The following is a 21,881-nucleotide window of genomic DNA, read 5'->3' on the forward strand; positions in this document are numbered from 1 at the left end:
GTAAACGGGACGCACGTGAGCGCAGCGCTGGCAGACGGCAGGGGCCCCATTTTGGACGCCGTCTCTGCTGCGAAAACTCGGCGCAACCTGTTGCTCCACACGGCGAGCTCGGCCCCCTACCCGACGCTCGCCGCCAGCCGCTCGGCCTCTCGGGGCCCGTGAGCCGGCCGCCGGGGCGGGGACGGGGGCGGGGGCGGCGCGATGCGGCCCGCGGACGCGGACGAGCGGCGGGGGCCGGAGCAGCCCTGCGGCCGGCCCCCGAGCCCCCCGAGCCCCCCGAGCCCCGAGCGCGCCGCCGCCCGCCGGGACGTCGCCGCCCTCCAGCGCGAGCACGTGCGCGCGCACCTGCGGGCCCGCCGGAAGTTGCTGGAGGTCGCGAGCCTGCTGGACGAGCTCCAGAGCGAGGTGGACGCCTCGGCCGAGGGCGTGCTGGGGCCCGGCCGCCGCGCGGGCGGCGAGGCGGAGGAGCGGGTGCTGAGGCTGTGCGAGAAGGCGGAGCGGAAGGCCGCCGAGGCCGCGCTGATGGGGCGGAGGATCGTGGAGCTGCACCGGCAGATCGACAGCTGCGGCTGCGGCTGCGCCTGACGGACGCGGGGGCGGGTACGTGCGGGGCGCCGGGGGCGGCTGGCTGGACCCGGGCTCGTGCAGCCCCGCCGCGGAGCGCCCCGCCGGGCGGATAGACGCGGGGTCTCGCTTTTACGTTGGGAATTAGCCGCAAGGCGTTTGGTGTGTTGTGAACCGTAGAGACCGCCGCGGGGAACGTCTGCAGAAGGTGGGCCAGCCCCCTCCGCCGGGTGGAAGCAACCCCGGGAGGCGAGCTGGAGGAGCGCGAATGCAAGTGCAGGACAGGACTTTTCTTGGTGTGATGAGGTCGGAGCGTTTCCCACGACCCGAGAGCAGGCGGTAGCATTCTGCACAGTTGGTTGGGTTTGTTTGACCCCAGGATACGAGTTCTAGAATTTAGGTTGTGATGATGATGATGAATTGCCCCACTTGTACTCCAGATTATCCGCTGATGGACTCCGTTCAGCTGGTAAAGAGGACTGACCGGAGAGGCTTCATGAAACCAAGAGTCTTTCACTTTCTCTACGATGTTTTCACACGTTGAATACTAAGTCTCTAGTATTATTCTGGGAAGAGGATTTCAGTGTTGTGTATGCGGATATGATTATGATTATCAGGTGTATTGAGTTTCGAGAAGACAGCTTCTAGGTAAATACTGTTACCTAAGGGAATAGGCCTAGATTGTAGGCTGCTCTGACTTTGTCTTTTTAAAGTTCCGACGTATACTCTTGTGCTCTGCTTTTTTTTTTTTTTTTTTTTTTTTTTTTTTTTAATGCTTCCTGGAATTTGGGGACCCATGAAAGAGACTTGAGGTCAGACTTCTGCAAGAGAGAAGACCCTGCTTGGCTGCAGCTGCTGAAGCAAGAGCCCAGACCGGTCAAGGATGCAGATGCTGCTGCTTTGGATCAGATTGAGAAGCCCCGGGGGCTGTTGGGCATGGAGATGGATGGCATCCGCATTTTGGGATTCTGCAGTCTCTCGTATCAGAGGAGGAGAGCTGTGGTTTTTTTCTTTTCTTTTCTTTTTTTCTGTTTGCTTGTTTTTTGGTTTTTTGGTTTTTGCTTTTTTGTTTTTTCAGAAATGTAATTTTCTGTGGCATGTTAACTGGTGCACATCATGTAACCTGTCTGGTGAGTAACCTAGAATAGGGGATGAATTCTAGGTACTGTGTGTATTGGCTGACTTCAGGGTAAACCATTTTGATATAATCATGCATTTTAGGAGCTTCTCTGCCACAACTGCATGTGACATCTACGTGACCTGGAGGGCTTGGGTAGAAGAGCATGGAGCTACCAATGGTGGGCCCCAAATTGATAGCAGGTAGCATCTTCCAGGCTTAGGTGGTACCCAGCTTGGGTCCTCAGAGCACACCCCAAAGGGGTTGAGAGCAGAGCTCTAGCTTCTTACTATAAAGTTCATTTGCCTAGAAAAGAAGCGCTGAAAGCCAGTTTTTAGAACCTTTGTGCAAATAACCAAAGCCATTGACTTGGCCAGGAAAAGGTGAGATAAATAAATCGTTTTCAGAATGAAAGTTTCCCTTTGGTTGTCATTATTGCCAAATGGGTGTCCGGTGCTTCCTATTTTGGAATGTGCTCAAAAGCCTGTAGGCCAGGGGAAGGTTCTATCTGTGGGGACTGTAACAGGACAGAAAAGGCAGAGCAGGAAGGGGCCTCTGGAAAGCATTTGGTCTGACCTCTGCCTCCAGGAGGCTGAAGTTCATTCAGTCCCTTAATGTTCACTGTGACCGGGTGCCACTCCAGACTCTGCTGGATGCTAGGAGTTTCTAGGAGGGGTGGTCCCATGGGTTAAGACAGCTCTGTAAACAGAATCAATACAGTGCCCCCATTGGTTGTATTTATATATCCCACATAAATTGAGTACCAACAGGTGCTGGGGGTGCATCAGTGAACAAAGTGCTTATACGCTTGGATTTGACGTTTGTAAGCTTAGGACAGTGCCTCATTGTGCTAAGGCAGGAAAAAAGTCATATATATCCAATAGTGGTAAGTTCTTAAAAAGAGAGAGAGAAGCGGGTATTGGGGAGGGAGGTGTTGCTGTTTGATATAGGGTGGTCAAGTGACATACCTGATACGGTGATGTTTGAGCAAGGATGGGTGTGTGTAATATACACAAGGATATCTAAGGAAAAAATGTTCTGTGCTCTCTGTGGGTGGGACAAACAGGGTAGAGAGCTGAGGAATAGCAGGAGACACAAGTGGTTTGGGAGAAAGTGGCAAATGGTGAGGTCAGAAGGGACAATCGTTCTGACTGCAGGTGACACGGAAATGAAGCTTTAAGCAGAGGAGTGGTGGGACCTGACCAGGAATGAGGAGGTTCACTGGCTGCTGGATTAAGAATTGAAGTTGAGGGCGGAGTGAGGAGCAGACAGCTGGGAGTCCTGGGGCAGGGTGGTCCCTGCAGGCACCGGTGGGTGCATGGTGTTCTGAAGGCATTGCTGAGAGATGATGTGGATGTGTAAGGATCCAGCTGTGTCCCGAGGTTCACGGCCTGAGCACCTGTTGAGGGTAGCCATGTCATCTGTTGAACTGGGGCAGTTTTTTTTTTTTTTTTTTTCTAAATTTTTATTTATTTATGATAGTCACACACACAGAGAGAGAGAGAGAGAGAGAGGCAGAGACACAGGCAGAGGGAGAAAAGCAGGCTCCATGCACCGGGAGCCCGACGTGGGATTCGATCCCGGGTCTCCAGGATCGCGCCCTGGGCCAAAGGCAGGCGCCAAACCGCTGCGCCACCCAGGGATCCCCTGGGGCAGTTTTGAAAGTGAAAGGTGGCCCTAGTAATGATATGGTTTGTGGTCCCAGGCCTGCTGCAGGTGGCCCAGGAGATGTTGTACCCTGTGTTTTTACTGTGGTGGGAGCGCTGAAGAGGGAGTCCACTGAGCATTGGGGGTGTGAGAAAGCTCTTCAGACCCAGTGCCTCCTGGTCTGGACCCAGAACTGTGAGCTCAGCCCTGAACAGCACCCCAGGCACAGGGAACAAGTGTTCTGGAACCCACCCTGGGAGCCTGTCAGTAGGTAGAAATGTGACATGATAGAGGAGAGTTGTGGGGTTTTGCAGGGAGCGGGAGGTAGGAGGCATGCTTGTAGCCATCTGCGTGTGACTTGGAAGAGTTTAAACTTGATCCTGTGTTTCCCTGCTTCTCCACCTGGGGTCTTCGTGCTCTGGGCTGCACCTGGATGTGCTCTCAGTTCTTCATACCAGGAGATATACTGGTATATTCTGAATAGTCAAATGTTTTTGAATGTGTGACAAGAAAAAATATATTTTTAAGTTTTTGAAATGACCTACCACTCGCTAAAAAAAGTCTCAACAGTTGGGGCTGCTTCTGGCTCTGTACCGAGCCCCTAAAGCAGCACTGTTCAAATGTAAAGTGCCTCTGAAACTCCGGGGTCATTTCAAAATGCAGCTTCTAGTCCTGTAAAGGACCTAATGTCATGTATTTCTTACAAGCGCCCACATGATGCCTGTGCTGGTCAAGGTACCACGATTCAAGTAGGACAGGCCTCTGAGGTAGTGGTGGTTAGCTGGAAAGGCTTGAGCAGGTCAACAACACTGTGGTTTAGGAAACTCGCGTGTGGTTGTGGAAGGTGGACGAGGCAAGGCCTGTGAGGCGAGGGTAGAGATCCCACCTCCATGATTGTGCAGGGGAGAACAGAGGACCTGGCCTACCTCCCTGCCTCTGCTTCATTTGGTTGCTCATGATGTTTGTCACCGTTGGAATTGCAACAGCCAATGGCCTGTGGGACCAGCCCCCCAAGTCTGGAGTCCTTTATTAGAAGGACAACTGTATGTTGTGCTCTGGCTTAACCAATTAATGATGCCAGGAGCACCGTGGGTGCAGCTGCACAGAGCTGGGATTGCTGGGGCTGAGGACTGCACACCCCTTCCATAGGAGCCGCAGTTTCTGAGGCCCCTGTCCTGGCTGTCCCCGCAGGCTGGACCATGGGTGACAGCAGCAGTGTCAAATGGAGAGGGGTAGTGGTGAAAATGGGGGGTGGATTCTTGGGAGTCCCCAGTTTTTGAATGTGAGGTCTTTGTTAAGGCAAACATCCTTTTATTTACATCTTAAAATCCATTTCCCTTTCTAACTGGCAGTGGTTAGTATTATCTTTGCTTGCATCAAACTCCTGAGGAATAAAGTCAGTCTCTGGGATGCAAATGGGGTGGAACAGATCCAATTCTAAAATCACTCAAGGACCCGAAAGTGTCCCATCTGTGCTGTCGGCCCACAGCCATGTTCCTACAGCTCCTGTCCAGGGGCAGGCAGCACATTGGACGTCTGGAATGAGAAAACAAAAGTCTATTAGAAGCTACTTGGGGTTTGGTACTGAACATACACATTATCTAATTTTCAGAAATTTGAGAGGTCATTTTATTGTCCTCCTTGTTCAGGTGAGGATGCAGGGGCTGCAAAACCCCCAGGAACTCGCTCTGGAGGAGGAGCTGGCTCTGTGACTCTGGGCCACCAGAAGATGATGGTTTTGCACTCTCTTCTCTGAGCTTCCTTGGGGCTTGACGTTCCAGTTGTCTCCAGTTCATGTCAAGTAAACCACTCAGCCAGTGGACAATTTCAGTGCTGGCCCTCGAGGCAGAGCTTTGAAGACAGGTGTGTCCGGCCTCTTCCTAGGCTTTGGGAATTTAAGGAGAGGCCCAGCTACCCTGGGACTTTCACGTGAGTCCTGCATTAGGACTAAGTCTGTTTAGACAGCAGACAGTGGCTGGGTTCCAGACAGGCCCTGAGACACATTCCCCAGCTGCAAAAGGTACTGAGCAGATGAAATCCACCTTTGGTACTCCCGCATGGTCATCTGGTGACACCCATGATGCAGTTCCTGGGCAGTCAGAGGCATCCTGAGGGGTCGGGGTATATGGTCTGATCACTCAGTGTCCCATGAGTCCCACACTCTAACCCACATGGATTGAACTGCATGGTACGCCCTGTGACTCCGAGAAGGTCAGAGAAGTTCCTTAATGTGCTCCCGTAGAATATGCCTGCCTGACGAAGCAGTCCTCTGTCATGCTCGAGCCGTCAGCTGGAGCAGGCTTGTTGGACTCTCCAATGACCGGCTGTCCATTTTCCCCTTGGTATTCTCCCTTAGTAACTTTCTGGCATCTGTCTGAGAATTCAGTTATCCCTTAAACCAAATCCCAAGTCAGGACCACAGACTGCAAAGGACAAGATGGGCAGACTTCTGTAGTTTCCCACCTCTGACCTTCAGTTTCTGCAGTTTCCCACCTCTAGCTCCTGGTTGTTAGGCTGCTTCACTGCTCCAGCCAGGTAGGCTGTTCTGCTGTTCCCTAGCCATGACAAGCACGTGCTGGCCCCAGGGCCTTTGCCCATGTTGATGCTTCTGACTGGGGCACTCCGTTACCTAAAAGGAGTAAAGATGGTGAGGGAGAATGGGGAGCACTTTGAAGGAGTTCTGCTGTGGAGGAAAACAGAGGAACGAGGTGAGTGGGGAGTAGTTCGAGCGAGGGTTTCTTCTTTGATGTGTGACACGGGGAAGGCACCTGCTGATGGGACCACCCTGGTGCATAGTGGTCCCTAACCCCCTGGCTCTCCATGCCTCTCTCCTGCCCTCCAGCCTCTGATTTAGTTAGCATAAACTTCCCTGCAGTTCTCTCTTAAGCCACCAGAGGTGCATCAGCACTGATCTTCTATTTCTAGAACATTGCCTTGGGGAGCACTCAACTGCAGCCCACATGCCCCTTCCCCAGCAGCCTCCCCGCTTCCCCCTGAGAATCCTGACCTCCACGGTGCTGGAGACCTCCTGCCCTATCTGATAGGGCATCTGACTTCTGATACACCCTGCCCTATCTCACCGACCCCTCCTGAAGCAATCTACTTGATTCTGAAGTTGTGCTGGGTGAGAATGGGTTTATGAGCCGTGATCCAGAGGCCTTCCCCCCCCCCCCCCACCGCCCCCCAGGTTTCCTGGGAAGGTGACCTGAAGAGTCCACACAAGATGGCAAGGGTGTGGCTTTCTGGTGGAACAGCCACTCACCTGGTGATGCCGGCGAGCTCACCACCGCTCTGCTACCCCCAGCCCCTGGGCAGCCCTCTCCTGACAGTCCAGAGGCCTCATCTTTCAGGAGGCTCAGGCTTGACCTGCCCTGCCCCAAATGCTACCCAGCAGGTGCCTTGGGCTGGTGAGATGTGCAGGCCGGTCAGCCCTGTAACCAACAGAGGTCGCTGCAGAGCATATCTGTGTAGAGGGTGTCAACAGATCCCTTCTGTTCCTTCTGCCCACAGAAGCTTAGGGTAGCGTTCGGTTTCAGCTGTGCTTGGCAGACCATGAGGTCTCACAGCTGCTCAGCCTCAGTCCACTCACACATTCACCCAGTGGCAGGTTAACAGAGGAAAGACGGATGATTAGAAAAAGCGTTGAATGTGAAAGGCCAAGGCATTTGTGGCTGGAGCACCAGGGTGGAGGATGGCAAGTGTGGGAAGAAGGAAACGGTTGGTCTGTTTAGATCCGGACAGCCGTGTGCCTGGGGAAACGTTGCTGGCTTTCCTCACCCAGGCATGGGGAGTTTCACAAACATGTCGTGGCTTGCAGAATCTGACCGGATGCTGGCCCTCACCATGACCATGACCCCTTCAGTCTTGGCTTCGGATACCTCCATCCCTGTCCTGGCACCACCAGGACCTTTCCCTTGGTTGGGCTCCCTACCCCAGTCATATTGACCTTCCAAGCCACTGCTGGGGCAGTGCTGTGGATCCAGTGTCATTGGAAAGGAGGCCCTGGGGGAGGCTGGAAGGATGGGTGGAGACCCGGGAGGCCAAGAGGATCAAGCCACTGAGCACTTGCTGGGAGGGGCTAGGTGGAAATACAAGGTGCAGATCAAGGCCAACGATGGAGGGTGGTGCTTATGAGCCTAAAAATGGTGTCACTGAATGCCTCGTGCGATGCTGGTTCCTAGAAGCTGGGGGTACATGGACATTTTTCTGGAAGGAATCACAAGCAACTGTTAGTGCTTCCCTTGGAATGGGAAACGGGGGGCCTGGGGAAGGCAAGCTTCTCAGTCTTGATGTGTGCCTTCTAGTCTTGCTGGGTTTTCTAAGCCTGCTCAGGAGCACTGTATTTACCTGTTAATGTCAACAAAAGTTAGCTGAGTAGGGTCCACTATCTTTTTTGGTTGCATTTTACACTTCCCTATATTTAAAACACAGTCCTAAAATTATAAAATAAAAATTTTAAAGACTAAAGGTCAAATGTTAACAGTCTTAAAAACATCCAGCCCTGTGGCCTGTGGTCTTACCTGTGAGTCTCGGAAGGAAGCCTGGGGAGCCCTGGCTCCTGGTGGCAGCAGTTTCAAGTCCACAGTTGCCATGTGCTGGCTGGGGACCTCTGTGAGCCCAGTTCTCTCTGGACTCAAAATGAAATCTAACAAAATAGAAACAAAATGAATCTAAAATGTGCCCATCGCAATCGTGGCCACTGAGGGGAATGGGTTGTGGACTCACTTTCATTGTGTCTCCACAACACCCTGCAAGGCTGGTGCCAGCATGACCATGCATGCGGGTGAGGACTGGGTGCAGGGGTGGAGGTGCTGCAGCCTCCAGACCAGCCTCTCCCTCCCTGTGCTACCCTGCCCACCATCCTCCCTTGAGGAGGAGCCCCTACTTCAGGCAGGGCAGGGGCTGCTGACGAATCTGAGATTGGGGAGTCAGCGGCCCGGCCTCTCCTCAGGCTGGCAGGGCTACCCCCACAGGGTCAGATTGTCTAGTTTCCAAGTTAGGAATAGAAAGCAGAGACTTAAGGAATTGGCTCACACAACTGTGGGGATGTGGCAAGTCCAAAATCACAGAGTAGGCCAGTGACGAGATTGGAATAAGCACTAATGTCACAGTCTCGAGTCCGCATTCTGCAGGCTACCCAGAAACAAGCAGGGTGTCTGTCATAGTCTTGAGTAGACTTCCTCTCTCTCCTGGAAACCTTGGTCTTTTCTCTGGAGGATGTCAATTGTTGGGGTGAAGCCCACCTGCAGAATGGTGGGTCCTCTGCCTCACTGAGTCCAGTAAGCAATGTCTTCACGGCAACATCTAGACATGTAGAACCACGCAGCTGGGCCCTGTAGACTAGCCAAACAGACAACATTAACCATTGTGGCTGTTGGCGGGCAGCCTGTGGGTGGGATGCTGTCCCTCTCCACTACAACCCTTGGGGTGATGCTTCATCTTCTCTCGAGGAGAGAACTGGGCTCACAGAGGTCCCCAGCCAGCACATGGCAGGGGCAGACTCAGACCCAGCCCTGTCTTTTGGGGGCCTCAGAGAACTCGGCATGGACCTCGACGCGGCCCTGGTGGATCTAGGAAGTACAGTGTGGGGACAGGCGGCAGGGAAGACCCCCTATGCTTCTGCTTAAGACAGAGACCTGGGGCAGGGTGGGGGGGGATTCATGCTAATGTCAGGAGGATCTCATGAGAGAGCCATCTGAAGGGCATTAACACATTATAGGGTCATAGGGTCAGCCAGGCCTGGGTTTGAACACACAGAAACGTGTCCTGAGCGCCCTTTGTCTTGGCCAGCCTGGACTTTTATTCTTATCATCCCAAACTGTCCTGGGTTTTCTGATACCCATCACTTGCAAGTCTTGACTCGCAGAAGAAAACAGCAGTTTCCTGAGGTGTGGCTCTGGAGGAGGCCAGAGGTGAGCCCTATGTGCTCTGGGCTGGAGGCTGTGGGGCTCCAGCCCTCCTGAGATGGCAAAGAGGGTGGGCTTTTTCTCTCCATCAAAGCCCTTTGGCAGCATTTAACTGAGGCAGGAGCTGGAGTTAAGGGGCTGTGTGGTGGGAAACCCCAAGGATTTCAGGCTGTCTCCAGAAGGTAGGAGAGCAGCAGGAAGTCTCCCTCTGAGGCCCCACAAAGGAGCCACCCTGCTGACACTGTGATTTTGGACTCGCAGGCCTGTGAGAGAAGCAATTTCTGCTGTTCTCAGCACCTAGTTTGTGGGCATCAGCCCTGGGAACGGAGCCTGTTGGGAGTGCTCTCAATCACAAACCCCAAGAATCCACATGGTGGCATCACAGCTGCTACTGCTCCGGGTGTCACGTCCAGACCTCAGAAGGCTCCAAAGGGGGGTGGGGGGGTGGCAGGTGGAGTCCTTTTGCTTTCTAGACTGAAGAAGGATTTGCAGGCGGCTGCGCCGGGGCCCAGGGCTCATTGCCCCCTTCCCCGGGAGCCATGTGCCTAGGCTTGAGACCAGGCCCCTGCCCCCGCGGCTCTGTGGTTTGACACCCCTGACACTCAGCTTGTCCTCGAGAAACTCATTTTCTCAGCTCCCCCCACCTCCTCCCTCAGCAAATATTTGTCTGATACATTACCGTGGATAAAAACGGTTTGATACCAGGGCTGTTTGTGCAGTGAAACTGGAGAGGAGCCTAGGCTGGCTCACCCACATCATTGCCCTGAGCCACGGTTTCCCCATCTGCAAAGGATGGATCAGAGGGTGAGGCCCCTCCACTTCCTTCTCTCTTCACCCTGTTGAGGCCTCTCCCAGTTCCCCGATGTGCTTTGGGCAGGGGCTGTGGGACTCCCCAACTGGCATCCCTGGAGGGCTCCTTACTCTACAGCTTCCTTGCTGGCCTCCCTGCCTCCAGCCTCATCCTCCTCATCCAAATCTCATACCAGCTGCTGAGTTAGCCTAAAAGGTAAATCCTACCAGATCTCTTTCAGCTGAAAACCCTCCAAGACCCTGAGACCACGCCCCCTGAAACTGCAGCTCTAGGGCAGCGGGGCCCTGAAGCCAGCATTTAAAGTCACTGAGGAGCTCTGCTGTGCTGCAAGGGCTAGGAGCCCCAGGCCTCTGGGACAGGGCCCCAGCGAGGCCTGCCTGCAGGGCCTTTCCTGCTCCATGTCCTATTCCCTCCACAGCTCCTCCCCAGCTCTCCAAAGCGGCAGTTCTTCGTGTCTCTGCTCTCTGCTGCATTCGCCATCAGTCCCATCCCATCCCCACGGGGCTGGCTCTTGCACACCAGCGTCCCGCTGTGGGCTTCCCATCATTGTCTAGGTGCTGCCTGGGCTAGGGCCTCCTTGCCTATGCGCTCCCACCTCCCTGTTGTGGGCCTCTGCCACCCAGGCACTCCAGAGGCCAGGGTGTGCACCCCCCGCAGCCGGGAGTAGTGGCGGTGGGGAGGGAGGGCTGGGGGACTCAGAACTTGCACCAACATGGTTTGGGGCCTGTGCTGACCTGGGGCCACACACGAGGGGCCTTCGGTCATGTTTGCTGAGCACAAACATCCTTCTCAGGGGGGCCTGGACTCCAGAGTCAAGTTCACGGTTCTGGGGTTTCCCGGGGCAGGTCCTCCCCACACATGCCTTTCCCCAGAGCTCCTGGACCCACAGAGCCATTTCCTCAGAAGTAGGGCAACATCCTGGGCTTCTGGAGAGTGGGCAGCCTTCTGTCTCAGGGTAGGGCCTCCCTGGTGACAATCCCCTGGGCCCCTCTGTCTTTCTCGGTGGTTCCTCTTTGCCCCGCGTAAAAGCTCGTAATTCCACTTCTTCATCTGGCCTCTGGTGCTGGATATGGGAGGGCCAGCAAGCAGAGGTCTGGCCCTATGGTTATGGGGAGCATAAAGTGGGCTGGGCCGGGGGGGGGGGCGGTCTGTGCCAATGCAGGAGCACTTTTCTCTCCCAGCTCACCCTGCTCAGAAGAGCCATGCTGGTCCCTTCCCAGTAAGCTGGGGGCTGGGCCTGTGGAGACACAGTCTCCCAGATCTGTGACCCCAGTCTGCTTCCTTGCTGACCCTGGAGGCCCCCCAGAATCGCCATCTATAAAAGAGGGCCTGGCACCAGTGATCTTGGGGCACCCAGGCCCAGGGTGGGAAGAAAAATCACCCCGCAATGGTCAGGGACAGAAAGGTGTTTCTGCATGATGCAATTCACAGTTGCTAGGGAAGAAACGAGCTTTCCAGGGTGCCTGGGTGGCTCAGTTGTCTGCCTTTGGCTCAGGTCATGATGGGGGGGGGGGTGTCCTGGGATCTAGCCCCCCCCCCTCAGGCTCCCAGCTCAGCAGGGAGTCTGCTTCTCCCTCTGCCTCTGCCCTTCCCCCTGCTCACACACTCTTTCAAATGAATAAACAAACTAGCTTTCCAGATGAATGCAGTGTAAAAAAACAAAATTCAACTCTGTACATTTGAAGACTTAATTAGCTTTGTTAAGCGATTCAGGAACCAGATGGCCCCCCAAGTAGCAAGTAGATGGGAGCTCCCAGGGGTAGTACAAAATGGAAGGTTTGTATAGAAGAGGGAGAAGGTCATTTATTACAATCCAGTAAAACCCTTGTCCTGAGACCCTTCAGATGCATGTCGGTGGGTCATACGCTTGGGCGATGATTGCCAACATGGATCTTGGGGGGTAGAGATGAAGGAAGTTTCTAAAAGAATTTTGTATGTCCCAGTAGACTGACAGGATCCTGGGCCTGGGCTAGGCTTGCCTTTTGCCCTCAGTATCAACATCGAGGCACCTGAGCTCCTGGAGGAATGTCACTCGACCTGTTTCAACTTCTCAGTGGGCTGTAGGTAGTTTTTCTTTGTAACAGCAGTTTCTGTTAAATGTTTAAGAGTGAAGAGCTGGTCTGGGAAGTTAGCCGTGTCCCGTCGTGTCACCACCATGCATCTCCTATTGAGGGGAGCGAGCTGCTTAGTGACCTTCATCCCTGCATTTCTTCCACCTGTGTTCACTCTACCAGTGATAATCTAACCACTTTTTTTTTTTTTAATGCCTACAAAGATCTCCACCAAGAGAGGTCTTTGAGTGACCTTGCCTTGACTTTTGCAATGATTTTGAATACAAAATGTTGGAAAAAAACCACACACTCATCACTAAAATGTTCTAGGGTGGGGGAGAAGCATCCTGTTTCAGCAGGGAAGGTGACTGTTCTTTGAGAAGGCCAGGGAGGACCAGCGCTCCGCAGGTGCTGCACTGGCACCCCGCGCCCCGGCTCCAGGGAAGCCCTGTCCTAGAGAGCACAGGCCGGCACCTCCTGGGCCCCTCCTGGCCCCACGCCGGGCCCCTTTCTGTGCCAGGTCTTCAGCCAAGAGGGTCTGGCAGCCTCTCCCGTTCGTCAGGCTGCTTGGTGCCCGCTCTGTGATCCTGCCTTGTCCTTGGGCCCAATCTGTCTCCCACTTGCCTCACCGCGGCTGTAGCAAGAGTCAGGAAGTCCCCTCCCCATCCTGACGCCTGACCCAAGTTCCTCATCCCTGCTCAGACGGGTAAGCCCTGGCCTGCCTGCGGCCAGAATCCCCCCAACCTGTCTGCCTCCTCAGTAATCTCCCACTCTGTGACCCCCCACTGACTCTGCTCCTGGGCATCCCTGCCAGCTCTGCTGTGGGTGGGCGCTGAGCCAGTGTCCCCACTGTTGGGATAGTCATGAGCCCTGTTGCAACAGCCCTGAACACTTACTTCCCTTTCACCAACTGTCACCACAAGGCCTCTGACACCCTTTTGTGGTGCTGCCGAGGCTCCAGGCCTCAGGATTCCCTCTGGAGGCTCCCCCTAGCTCCCTCCATCTGCTGGGGACCCGGAGTCTCATCCTAAGAGGGACTTGCCCAGCACAGCAGAGTGGGCTGACCATATCTGCTCCCAAATGACCACCTACGGGGCCACGCTGAGCCTCCCCTGCAGGAGACCTGGGAAAGGCAACGTGTCCAAACGAGAAAGGACTGGTGGAAGACGGGCTGCTCCCCACCAGTGCCAGGCTGGGGCTGAGCCCGCTGCATGGAAATGGCTTCATCTCCCTTCCACCGACCTCCAAGCTCTGTCCAGGGGCTCCCTCTGCCAGGCCCTGCAGGCATCTCCAGCAACAGCCCCGTGACCTATGCCACCTCTGGGGAGCGAGGGAGGGGCAACTCTGTGCTCCCAGAGTCCTGGCTTGGTCACAACCTGGCACCGTCCATCAGGAAACAGAGACAGCCTTCAGGTCTGGAAATCACACGGCCCCCCAAGCCCCCCGCCCCCAGCATGGCACAGGGAGATAGTAAGAACAGGCAGGGGTTTCTGAGGAGCCTGGCAGGGCAGGCCAGGGTGGCCCTTCACCTGCTTGGGGGGCTAGCAGTGTCTGCTGTGGGTTTGGGGAGCGGGACTGAGGCACCTGTCCTCTGCGTGCTCCGTGGGGTGTTCTGCACAGCACCACAGGAGCAAAATCCTGCTCTTTCTGCCATTTCCTCAGGCGGCCTTCCTCATGCTGGGCCCCTGAGTGCCAGACCCGCCTCCGCCACTGCATGGGGCCAGATGTAACCGGATAGGACTGCTCCATCCATTCCTTGCTCATTTAACAAATGCTCGCCAGGCACACCCCTCCTCCACAGACCCCCTTGTCCCCTGACCCTTGCTCAGTAAATCAGTGATGAATGACCCCAGGACACACGGAAGCACAGGGAAATATGGGTGCCCTGAGGTGCAGGCTGGGGGGAGGCTTCGGACAGGAAGTCTCTGTGATGCATTTCTTCAGAAGTGAGCAATGCAGAACGGGGAGGGGCAGGGCAGGGTTTGCTGCTTGGTCCAGCCCGCTGGTCGCACCCTCTGTCAATAGAGGCTGGCCTTTATAAAGCTCCAGAAAGCCTCTGGGGAACGTTTCCTCCGTCACGCCAGCTCCCAGGGGGAAGGTGGGTCCACATCCAGCACCATGACCGAACTGGAGACCGCCATGGGCATGATCATTAGCGTCTTCGCCCGGTACGCAGGGGTGGAGGGCAGCAAGCAGAGCCTGACCAAGGGGGAGCTGAAGGTGCTCATGGAGAAGGAGCTCCCAGGCTTCTTGCAGGTGAGGGCCCACGGAGAGGGTCAGGGAGGACAGTGGGAGCACTGACCTGGTGGGGGCACGTGGGGAGGGCAGGGAGGACAGTGGGCCGGAGGGCAGGGAAGGCCCAAAGGGCTGCATGGCTGAACTGCCCTCCACCAGGGCTAGAGCCTCTGGAAGGAGGAGCCCCCCCACCCCAGGAATGGATCGGCTGCCCTGGGGGAGAGCCAGGAGCAGGTGTGGCTCCTGGGTCAGTCCTTGAAACCTGGAGTTGGAGCAGCAGTTCACTTGCTGCCAGAGTGGGGGGGAGCCCAGGGGGAGAGGGTGCCAGCCTGAACTGGGCTGCAGGACTGGGGGGGATCCAGGACCCACGGTGAGGTTGGGTGTGCTGGCCCCTCACAGCTGCACCCCTCTGAGGCTGCTGGCCACAACCACTCCTGCTGTCCCGTCTGCTCTGGCCGTCCTCCCAGCATTCCCGGGCCTGGTGTTAGTGGGGCTGACGGGGGTACAGACGCGAGGAGGTCCCACCCTGGCACTTTTCTGCCCAAGGGAGGCCTCCTCCGGGGACCTCAAAAAAGAGGCCCCGCCCTCCTCTGCCTCCTCCCTTCCTGCTCCCGCTCCTCCTTTCCCCACTATGCTCCTCTCAGTTCTTCACCCTCCAGCTGCTCTCCTGTCCCCTCCTCCCTCACTTCCTCCCCTTCCATCCTCCCCTCCTCTCCCTTTCCCCTTGCTCACCATCCATCTCTTCCTCTCTGACCGGGAGCTCTCAGCTCCAGCTTCCCTTCTTTCCCACTTCTCCCCTCGCCCTCCTGGCTCCCCTGGAACCCACCAAACCCCACTTAACTGCCCTCTAATGGGTCTACCCTGAGCTGATTCTTAAAAATGGAAGCCTAAAAGTTTCAGTCTTCAATTCAAACACAGTCTTTCAATATGTAAGGGCAGTGAGGATACAGTTCTTTAAATGAAGTTTGTTTTTGTCTACTATAAATACGTGTTTCTGGTAGAAAATGTAAAAATACAGAAATGTGGAGGCAAGAAATCCCCACCCAACACACTCTCCCTCTCTCAGCCTTTTCCCTTTGCAGGAGCTGAAAGCTGATGTGTGTCAAACTCTAGAGATGCAGTTTAATTTCTTTTTGAACTTAGAGCAGAGTCTCAAACTCCAGTGCTCACAGAAGGCCCCTGCCCGGGGTGGGGGTGGGGGACTGGGCGTGGGGACAGATGCTCTGATAAACTGCCAAGTTTGAGTCTAACCCGTGGGGATTTTAAACCAAAAGTTTGGGGATTGCAGGAGGGGCAGAGGCAAGTGGCTTGGGAACACAATTTGAGAACCAGTGGTTAAGGGGGGGATCCTAACGAAGGAACTTGGCAAGAGCAGGGGCTCAGGGCTGCCGTCTCCGGGGTCCAGCTGACACGGAAGCCCAGCCTGGGGTGCAGTCAGAGCTGCCATACTGGGGGGGGGGGAGCTGTTGGCTACAAACCTCAGGAGCCCCAGTGGGTGGCTGTGGGGCACTGGGCCAGGGACACCCCTGCACAGGGTGGTCCTTGGTGAGGCCGCACACTGGGGCAGACTCCCGTAGACTGCCTAGAGCCTTGGCATGCACACGCACACACACACACCCTGCCCACCACTGCCCCCCTACCGGGGTACCCGGGGAGGGGGAACTCTGTAGCCCCAACTTTCCCTGCCACCCCCCCACACACCACAGTGCCCAGGGGCTCTGCAGCCCCAGATTTCCCTGTGTCCGGGCTGGCCCTGAGGATCAGAGGCTCACTGCCTAGGAGGGTGTAGAGCACAGGCCCCCATGTGATCTGGTGAGGTGACGCGGCAAAGCTGGTGGGTACCCCCTCTACAGCATATCAAAACAGGCCAAAGGACACCCTCTCCCCAACTGGCCAGTGAGACACACGCTGCCTCCTGAGCTGCATGACGCAGTTCTGACCGGCCCTAGATCCAAGGGTGGGTCCCAGCAGCTCGCAACTGCCCAGAGCCCCGGGACTCGGGCCTCAGTGCCCCCAACGCCCTCACCCCCATCCCACCCTGCCAGCAGTGGCGCTGACCCCGGCCTCTGTCTCTAGACTAAAAGGGACAGGGACTCCGTGGACAAACTGCTCAAGGACCTGGATGCCAACGGGGATGCCGAAGTGGACTTCAGCGAGTTCATCGTGTTTGTGGCCACGCTCACGGCCGCCTGCCACCAGTACTTCGAGCGGGCGGGGCTCCCCTGATGCCCTGCAGGCTGGCTTCCAGAACCCTCTGGGCCAGCATCAGTAAAATACTTGTGAAAAGCTCCCCGTCTGGTGGAAATGGATTATTTCCTGACCCCTTCAGCGCCCCCACCCCCAACACAATGAGTCCGTGGATTTGTCACTTCGTGCTCCTGCCCAGGGGGGAGATGAAGAGGGTAGGATGCGGGTCAGTGGGTAGGGGGCTACCTCCGGACTGCTCCCCGTGCTCCAGCAGACCGAGGCCCCGCTCCTGCTTCTGCGGGTGGGTCAGCACCCTGAGGGTGCCACCCTGTGCTGGACCCTCAGAAGCCCAGGGGACAGCGGGACAGCCACTCCTCAAACCTCGGAAGCCCGGGGGACAGCAGGCCAGCCACTCCTCAAACCCCCACCCCGTTTCTCCAAACGCATTTTCAAGTCGCAGCTTTTTAACGCACTGATACTAGGTTTGGAGGTTTCGGTTTTTGCCACAAAGGCTGTAAAACACAGTAACAGAGAAGAACTGAATGACAGGAGGGGTGCCTGGTGGCTAAGTCGGTTGAGTCTGACCTCTGCTGGGGTTATGATCCCAGGGTGGTGAGATCAGTCATGGGAGGGGCTCCCCACTGCACAGGGAGTCTGCTTGTCCCTCCCCCTGTCCCCTCTCCCCTATTCGTGCTCCCGCCAATGCACTCGCTGTCTAATAAAATCTTGAAAGAAAAAAGAAATGTATGACCCGTGAGGACTACAGTCCCTGCTGAACTCTGGCCCTCACGTGTTTTTCTAGCTGCCTGCCACCACGTTTGCAGCATGGGACACTGCCTTTAGAAAGAAAGGACGCCGGGTGGCGCAGCGGTTTAGCACCTGCCTTCGGCCCAGGGTATGATCCTGGAGACCTGGGATGGTGGAGCCTGCTTCTCCCTCTGCCTGTGTCTCTGCCTCTCTCTCTCTCTCTCTCATGAATAAATAAGTAAAATCTTAAAAAAAAAAAAAAAAATAGAAAGGACGTTTAGAAACACGCCCCAGGTGAGGTCGAGGTCGTGGGTGTAAGGCTGGTAACCGGACCTGGTTTTGAGGCGCCCATCACCTTTGCAATACCAGCAGCAGAGGTCTCCCCTCGGCTTTGAAGTCGTTCCCACCAGAGCAGAACCCCCGGCCGCACCCCCGGCCGTGCTGGGGCAGCCCTGGGAGGCGGCACGGGCCCTGGGTAAGCAGCCAGCAGGCGCCCTGACCCCAGCCCAGAGGTCCTGATGCCCCAGGGCTGCGACCCCCCCAGATTCCGGGACATACGAGACCACAGCGCTTAAGCCACATTTAGCCAGTATCAGCCCCAGAACCACCCTGTGGTGCATACTTGTCCTTCGTTCTGTCTGTTCCACATCTGCACCCCTCATTGCTTACGCACCTTGGGCCACAAGTCTGTCTAACCGGTCTGGTTGAAAATACCAGATTCCTGCAACAAGTGTTGTCACATGACCTGGAACCCACCAATCGGAGTCACCCGTGCCTAGTCTGACAAGAGCTAGTGATGCTAAGGGAGGGTTCAAGGAGCCAGGTCTACTCAGGCAGGGTAGAGGCAAGGTGTTGGGGCAGAAGCGGGCATGATGAACTGAACCGTCCTGAGCTCAGAGGCAAGGCAAAGTTCCTCTCCGTCCAGTTCTGCAGTGTGGGCTGTTCCTGGAAGCGGCACCCTGAACCTCTTCCTGAGCCCTGGAAACTGCCTTACCTGTCCCGGGTCAGCTTCTGTGCCCCTAGGAACCCTGACCGATTTCGTCCATAAAGCTCTCAAATTCGTTATTTGAAGGCAAAGAATGTGCAACAGCAATAGTTACTGTAATAGTTAATAATTTTAATAACTATTCCATATATAATAACACATTACCATATATAATAACAGTAGTGACTTTATTAGTAATTCTTAACCAAAAGGAAAAAAGGCAGACTTTTAAAAGGATGAATCTGGGGCAGCCCAGGTGGCTCAGCGGTTTAGCACCGCCTTCAGCCCAGGGCCTGGTCCTGGAGACCTGGGATTGAGTCCCGTGTCCGGCTCCCTGCATGGGGCCTGCTTTTTCCTCTGCCTCTGGGTCTCTGCCTCTGTGTGTCTCTCATGAATAAATAAATAAAATCTTAAAAAAAAAGAAAGAAAATGTGGAAAATTAAAAAAAAAGGATGAATCTAGAAAGAACTTCCTGACAAATTCAGAAACATTGCTGGCTTACAGACCTGGTTGCCTTCTGCTGTTCACGATAAATACTGAGTAAAAGATAGAGACTGGTGGCTACATTTCAGAGACAACATTGAGCTTTTATTTATTTATTTATTTAAATTTATGATAGAGAGAGAGAGGCAGAGAGACAGGCAGAGAAGCAGGCTCCATGCACCGGGAGCCCGACGTGGGATTCGATCCCGGGTCTCCAGGATCGCGCCCTGAGCCAAAGGCAGGCGCCAAACCGCTGTGCCACCCAGGGATCCCAACATTGAGCTTTTAAAAAGGTCTTGGGGCACCTGGGTGGCTCAGTCAGTTGAGCATCTTACTCTTGGTTTCAGCTCAGGTTGTGATCTCAGGGTCATGAGATCAAGCCCCATGTCAGGCTCAGCACAGAATCTGCTTAAGATTCTCTCTCCCTCTGACCCTCCACCCTATGCTCACTCACACTGTCTCTCAAATGAATAAATATTTTTGGTTTATTTTATTTTATTTTATTCATTCATGAGAGATACAGAGAGAGAGAGAGAGAAACAGAGAACACAGGCAGAGGGAGAAGCAGGCTCCATGCAGGGAGCCGGATGTGGGACTCGATCCCGGGACTGACTCCAGGATCAGGCCCTGGGCCGAAGGTGGTGCTAAACTGCTGAGCCACCCAGGGATCCCCCTGAATAAGTATTTTTAAAAAATAAAAAGGTCTTTAGCGTTCTTTTATTAATCACTTTAGAAATGTTCTAAATTTGGAAACTTATGGAAATCACAAGCTTACAGAAGTTAGAGTACAAAGAATTTAATTTTTCAGAAGGATCTGAGAATAAGCTGCTGACATGATCCATCAGCCCGAGTACTTGAGTACGACTGTCCCCCACAAGGCACTCTCCTACAGAATCACAGTGCAGCCACTGAGATCAGGAAATGCACATGGACACACGACCACCAGCCCATCTCAAGACCCCATTCAAGTTTTGCCAATTGTTCTAACAGCATCTTTTATAAAGCAAAGGATCACGTTTATAGCAAACACGCCTCACTGCTGCATTTAGTTCTCGTGTCTGTTTGGTCTTCTTCAATCAGGAACAGTTCCCCAGTTTCACAGACCTTCGTGACCTTGACACTTTCGATGATTACAGGCTGTTATTTTGTAGAGTTTCCTTCCATTTGAGTTTATCTGATGTTTCCTCATGACTCAGGTCTGAGTTGGCAAGAAGTGATTCTTAAGCACTATCACTGTTACCACCACTGTCTGTTCTGATGACCACACTGCATCCCGTTTGGCAGCGGGGCCCATTCAAGCTGCGCTCTGTGTTCTGACCTATCCCAACCTTGTCTGAACACCCCTTGCTTTCTGTCACAGCAAGGTATCTGGATACATCTTATGCTCTCCCTGCCCTGGCTCTAGAACTGACCATTTCTCCAAGCACTTCTAGTTCCTTTTAGTGGAAAAGTAGTATTTAGAAGGGAAGATGATGGGGCGCCTGGGTGGTGCATTCTGTTAAGCATCTTGGCTTACAGATGCTTGGTGCACTCATGGTCTTGGCTCATGTGGTGAGGTCAGGGTCCATCAGGCTCCGCACTCAGCAGGGATTCTGTCTGGGATTCATTCCCTCTGTGTCCCCTGTCCCTCCCTTCTGTGTACATGTGAGTGCTCTCTCTCTCTCTAAAATAAAATAGGGCACCTGCGTGGCTCAGATGGTTGTGTGTCTGACTTCAGCTCAGGTCATGATCCCATGGTCCTGGGACTGAGCTCTGCATCAGACTCCCTGCTTAGCGAGGAGTCCAATTCTCCCTCTGCCCCTCCGCTGCTTGTGCTCTCCCAAATAAATAAAATCTTTAAAAAATAATAAATAAAAATTAAATTAAATTAAAAAGCCAAGATCAGAGAGCCAGGAATGCTCATTACTACTGGGGTGTCACTGCTTCCTGCTGCTTCCAATAGGCAGAATGTGAGAATATTTGTGTGTACATTAATTCGTATACACACATTATGGTTCTACATCGTTGTATAATATATACACAGAACCAAAAGTTCACTCAGATACCTCTAACTTCAATCCAATATCACGGAGTTCATTCTGGCATTCTTTTCTCATATTTCTCTCCCACTGCTGGCACCCCTTTTCCTGCATGGAAAACTTTTCCCTGATAAGCCTCTGATCCTTGTGCCAGTCTGACCCTGAATGCACACCGTCTCACCCCTTGGGCTGAGTCACATCACAGGTCTGGCCTCCTCTCTGGATGCCCTCCTTACCCCCTTCAGGCTCTGACAAGCTGCACGGAGTTGTCCCCATGTGTGGCTGCTCCCCTCACCCCACTTGGGCTCTGACCCCTGATCACCTTGGGGACTCCTAACCCTGCCTGGGTTTTCATTTCCCAGGTTGGGTTTCCCTCCCTCCAGCCACACTCCATAGATGTCTTCACCCTGCTTGGAGGGCTCTGACCCCTATGCCAGGCTGCCCCTCTGTAGGGATGTCCTCTCCACCCTGCCCAGGCTGAGCCCTGACCTGGGCCACTGTGGCTCCCTATTCCTCACCAAGACATCTACATCGGGCTGTTTGAGTGTGTAGTCTGCCCTCATTTGGTGATTTTATATTTACAAACTTGCCCACTCAGTAAAATATATTTGTAGCCCCAAAATCAATACTCGTGGAGCTTTCCTGGTCACTCACTGACATGTACAGCTGAGGGAGAATGACGTGGAACCCTGCCTTCTTGTTTCTGCTCACCTCGTACAAGTGTCTTTCTCACAGTCTGCATTTGGGAAGTGGAGGGGTTGTTGGTGACTTCAGTTTGAAATGGGCTCCAAGCCTAAGTGCTGAAGTTCTTCCCAGCATTTCTAACCACAAAAATAGTGAAGTGCCTTACAGAGAAAACACGTGTGTTAGATAAGATTCCATGAAGCGTGGGTTACAGTGCTGTTGGCTGGGAGTTCAACATTAATGAATCAAAAATATGCTAAATAAGGTATCTTCAAACACAAACACACATAAAACTAGGTTATTTTTTTTTAAAGATTCAATTTATTTATTCATGAGAGACAGAGAGACAGAGAGAGAGAGAGGCAGAGACACAGGCAGAGGGAGAAGCAGGCTCCATGCAGGGAGCCCGATACGGGACTCAATCCCAGGACTCCAGGATCACACCC

General features: G+C 54.3%; 2 protein-coding genes and 1 long non-coding RNA gene across 8 annotated transcripts in view; 2 read left to right on the top strand and 1 right to left on the bottom strand.

Moving 5' to 3' along the window:
* On the top strand, positions 1 to 7,795 carry MRFAP1L2 (Morf4 family associated protein 1 like 2). Of its 2 annotated transcripts, none has more exons than XM_072802646.1 (2): positions 1 to 600; positions 4,978 to 7,795. In XM_072802646.1, the coding sequence occupies exon 1, from the start codon at positions 202 to 204 to the stop codon at positions 583 to 585; it is 384 nt and encodes a 127-aa protein (XP_072658747.1). In that variant the 5' UTR covers positions 1 to 201; the 3' UTR covers positions 586 to 600; positions 4,978 to 7,795. The 2 variants fall into 2 exon arrangements, with proteins under 2 accessions (XP_072658747.1, XP_072658737.1); XM_072802636.1 differs by lacking the exon at positions 4,978 to 7,795 and adding an exon at positions 1,368 to 2,095 and having other exon boundaries at positions 5 to 600.
* Positions 1,304 to 21,881, bottom strand: part of LOC140619358 (uncharacterized) — a 26,931-nt gene continuing 6,353 nt past the window's right edge. Inside the window, exons 2-5 of one of the 5 annotated variants that reach the window (XR_012019253.1) lie at positions 8,363 to 8,668; positions 7,849 to 7,973; positions 6,591 to 7,675; positions 1,304 to 6,008 (exon numbers count right to left, since the gene is read on the bottom strand). This is a non-coding gene — a long non-coding RNA (uncharacterized lncRNA). Of the gene's footprint in view, positions 6,012 to 6,590; positions 7,676 to 7,848; positions 7,974 to 8,362; positions 8,669 to 21,881 lie in introns of all 5 variants that reach the window. The other 4 variants (XR_012019251.1, XR_012019254.1, XR_012019247.1 and 1 more) reach the window with 4 other exon arrangements.
* On the top strand, positions 14,101 to 16,621 carry S100P (S100 calcium binding protein P). The gene is made up of 2 exons (XM_072802651.1): positions 14,101 to 14,352; positions 16,408 to 16,621. Exons 1-2 carry the CDS (start codon positions 14,215 to 14,217, stop codon positions 16,555 to 16,557), a joined length of 288 nt encoding a protein of 95 aa, XP_072658752.1. The 5' UTR covers positions 14,101 to 14,214; the 3' UTR covers positions 16,558 to 16,621.

The sequence above is a fragment of the Canis lupus genome, chromosome 2 (assembly GCF_048164855.1).
Source record: "Canis lupus baileyi chromosome 2, mCanLup2.hap1, whole genome shotgun sequence".
Classification (NCBI taxonomy): Eukaryota; Metazoa; Chordata; class Mammalia; order Carnivora; family Canidae; genus Canis; species Canis lupus.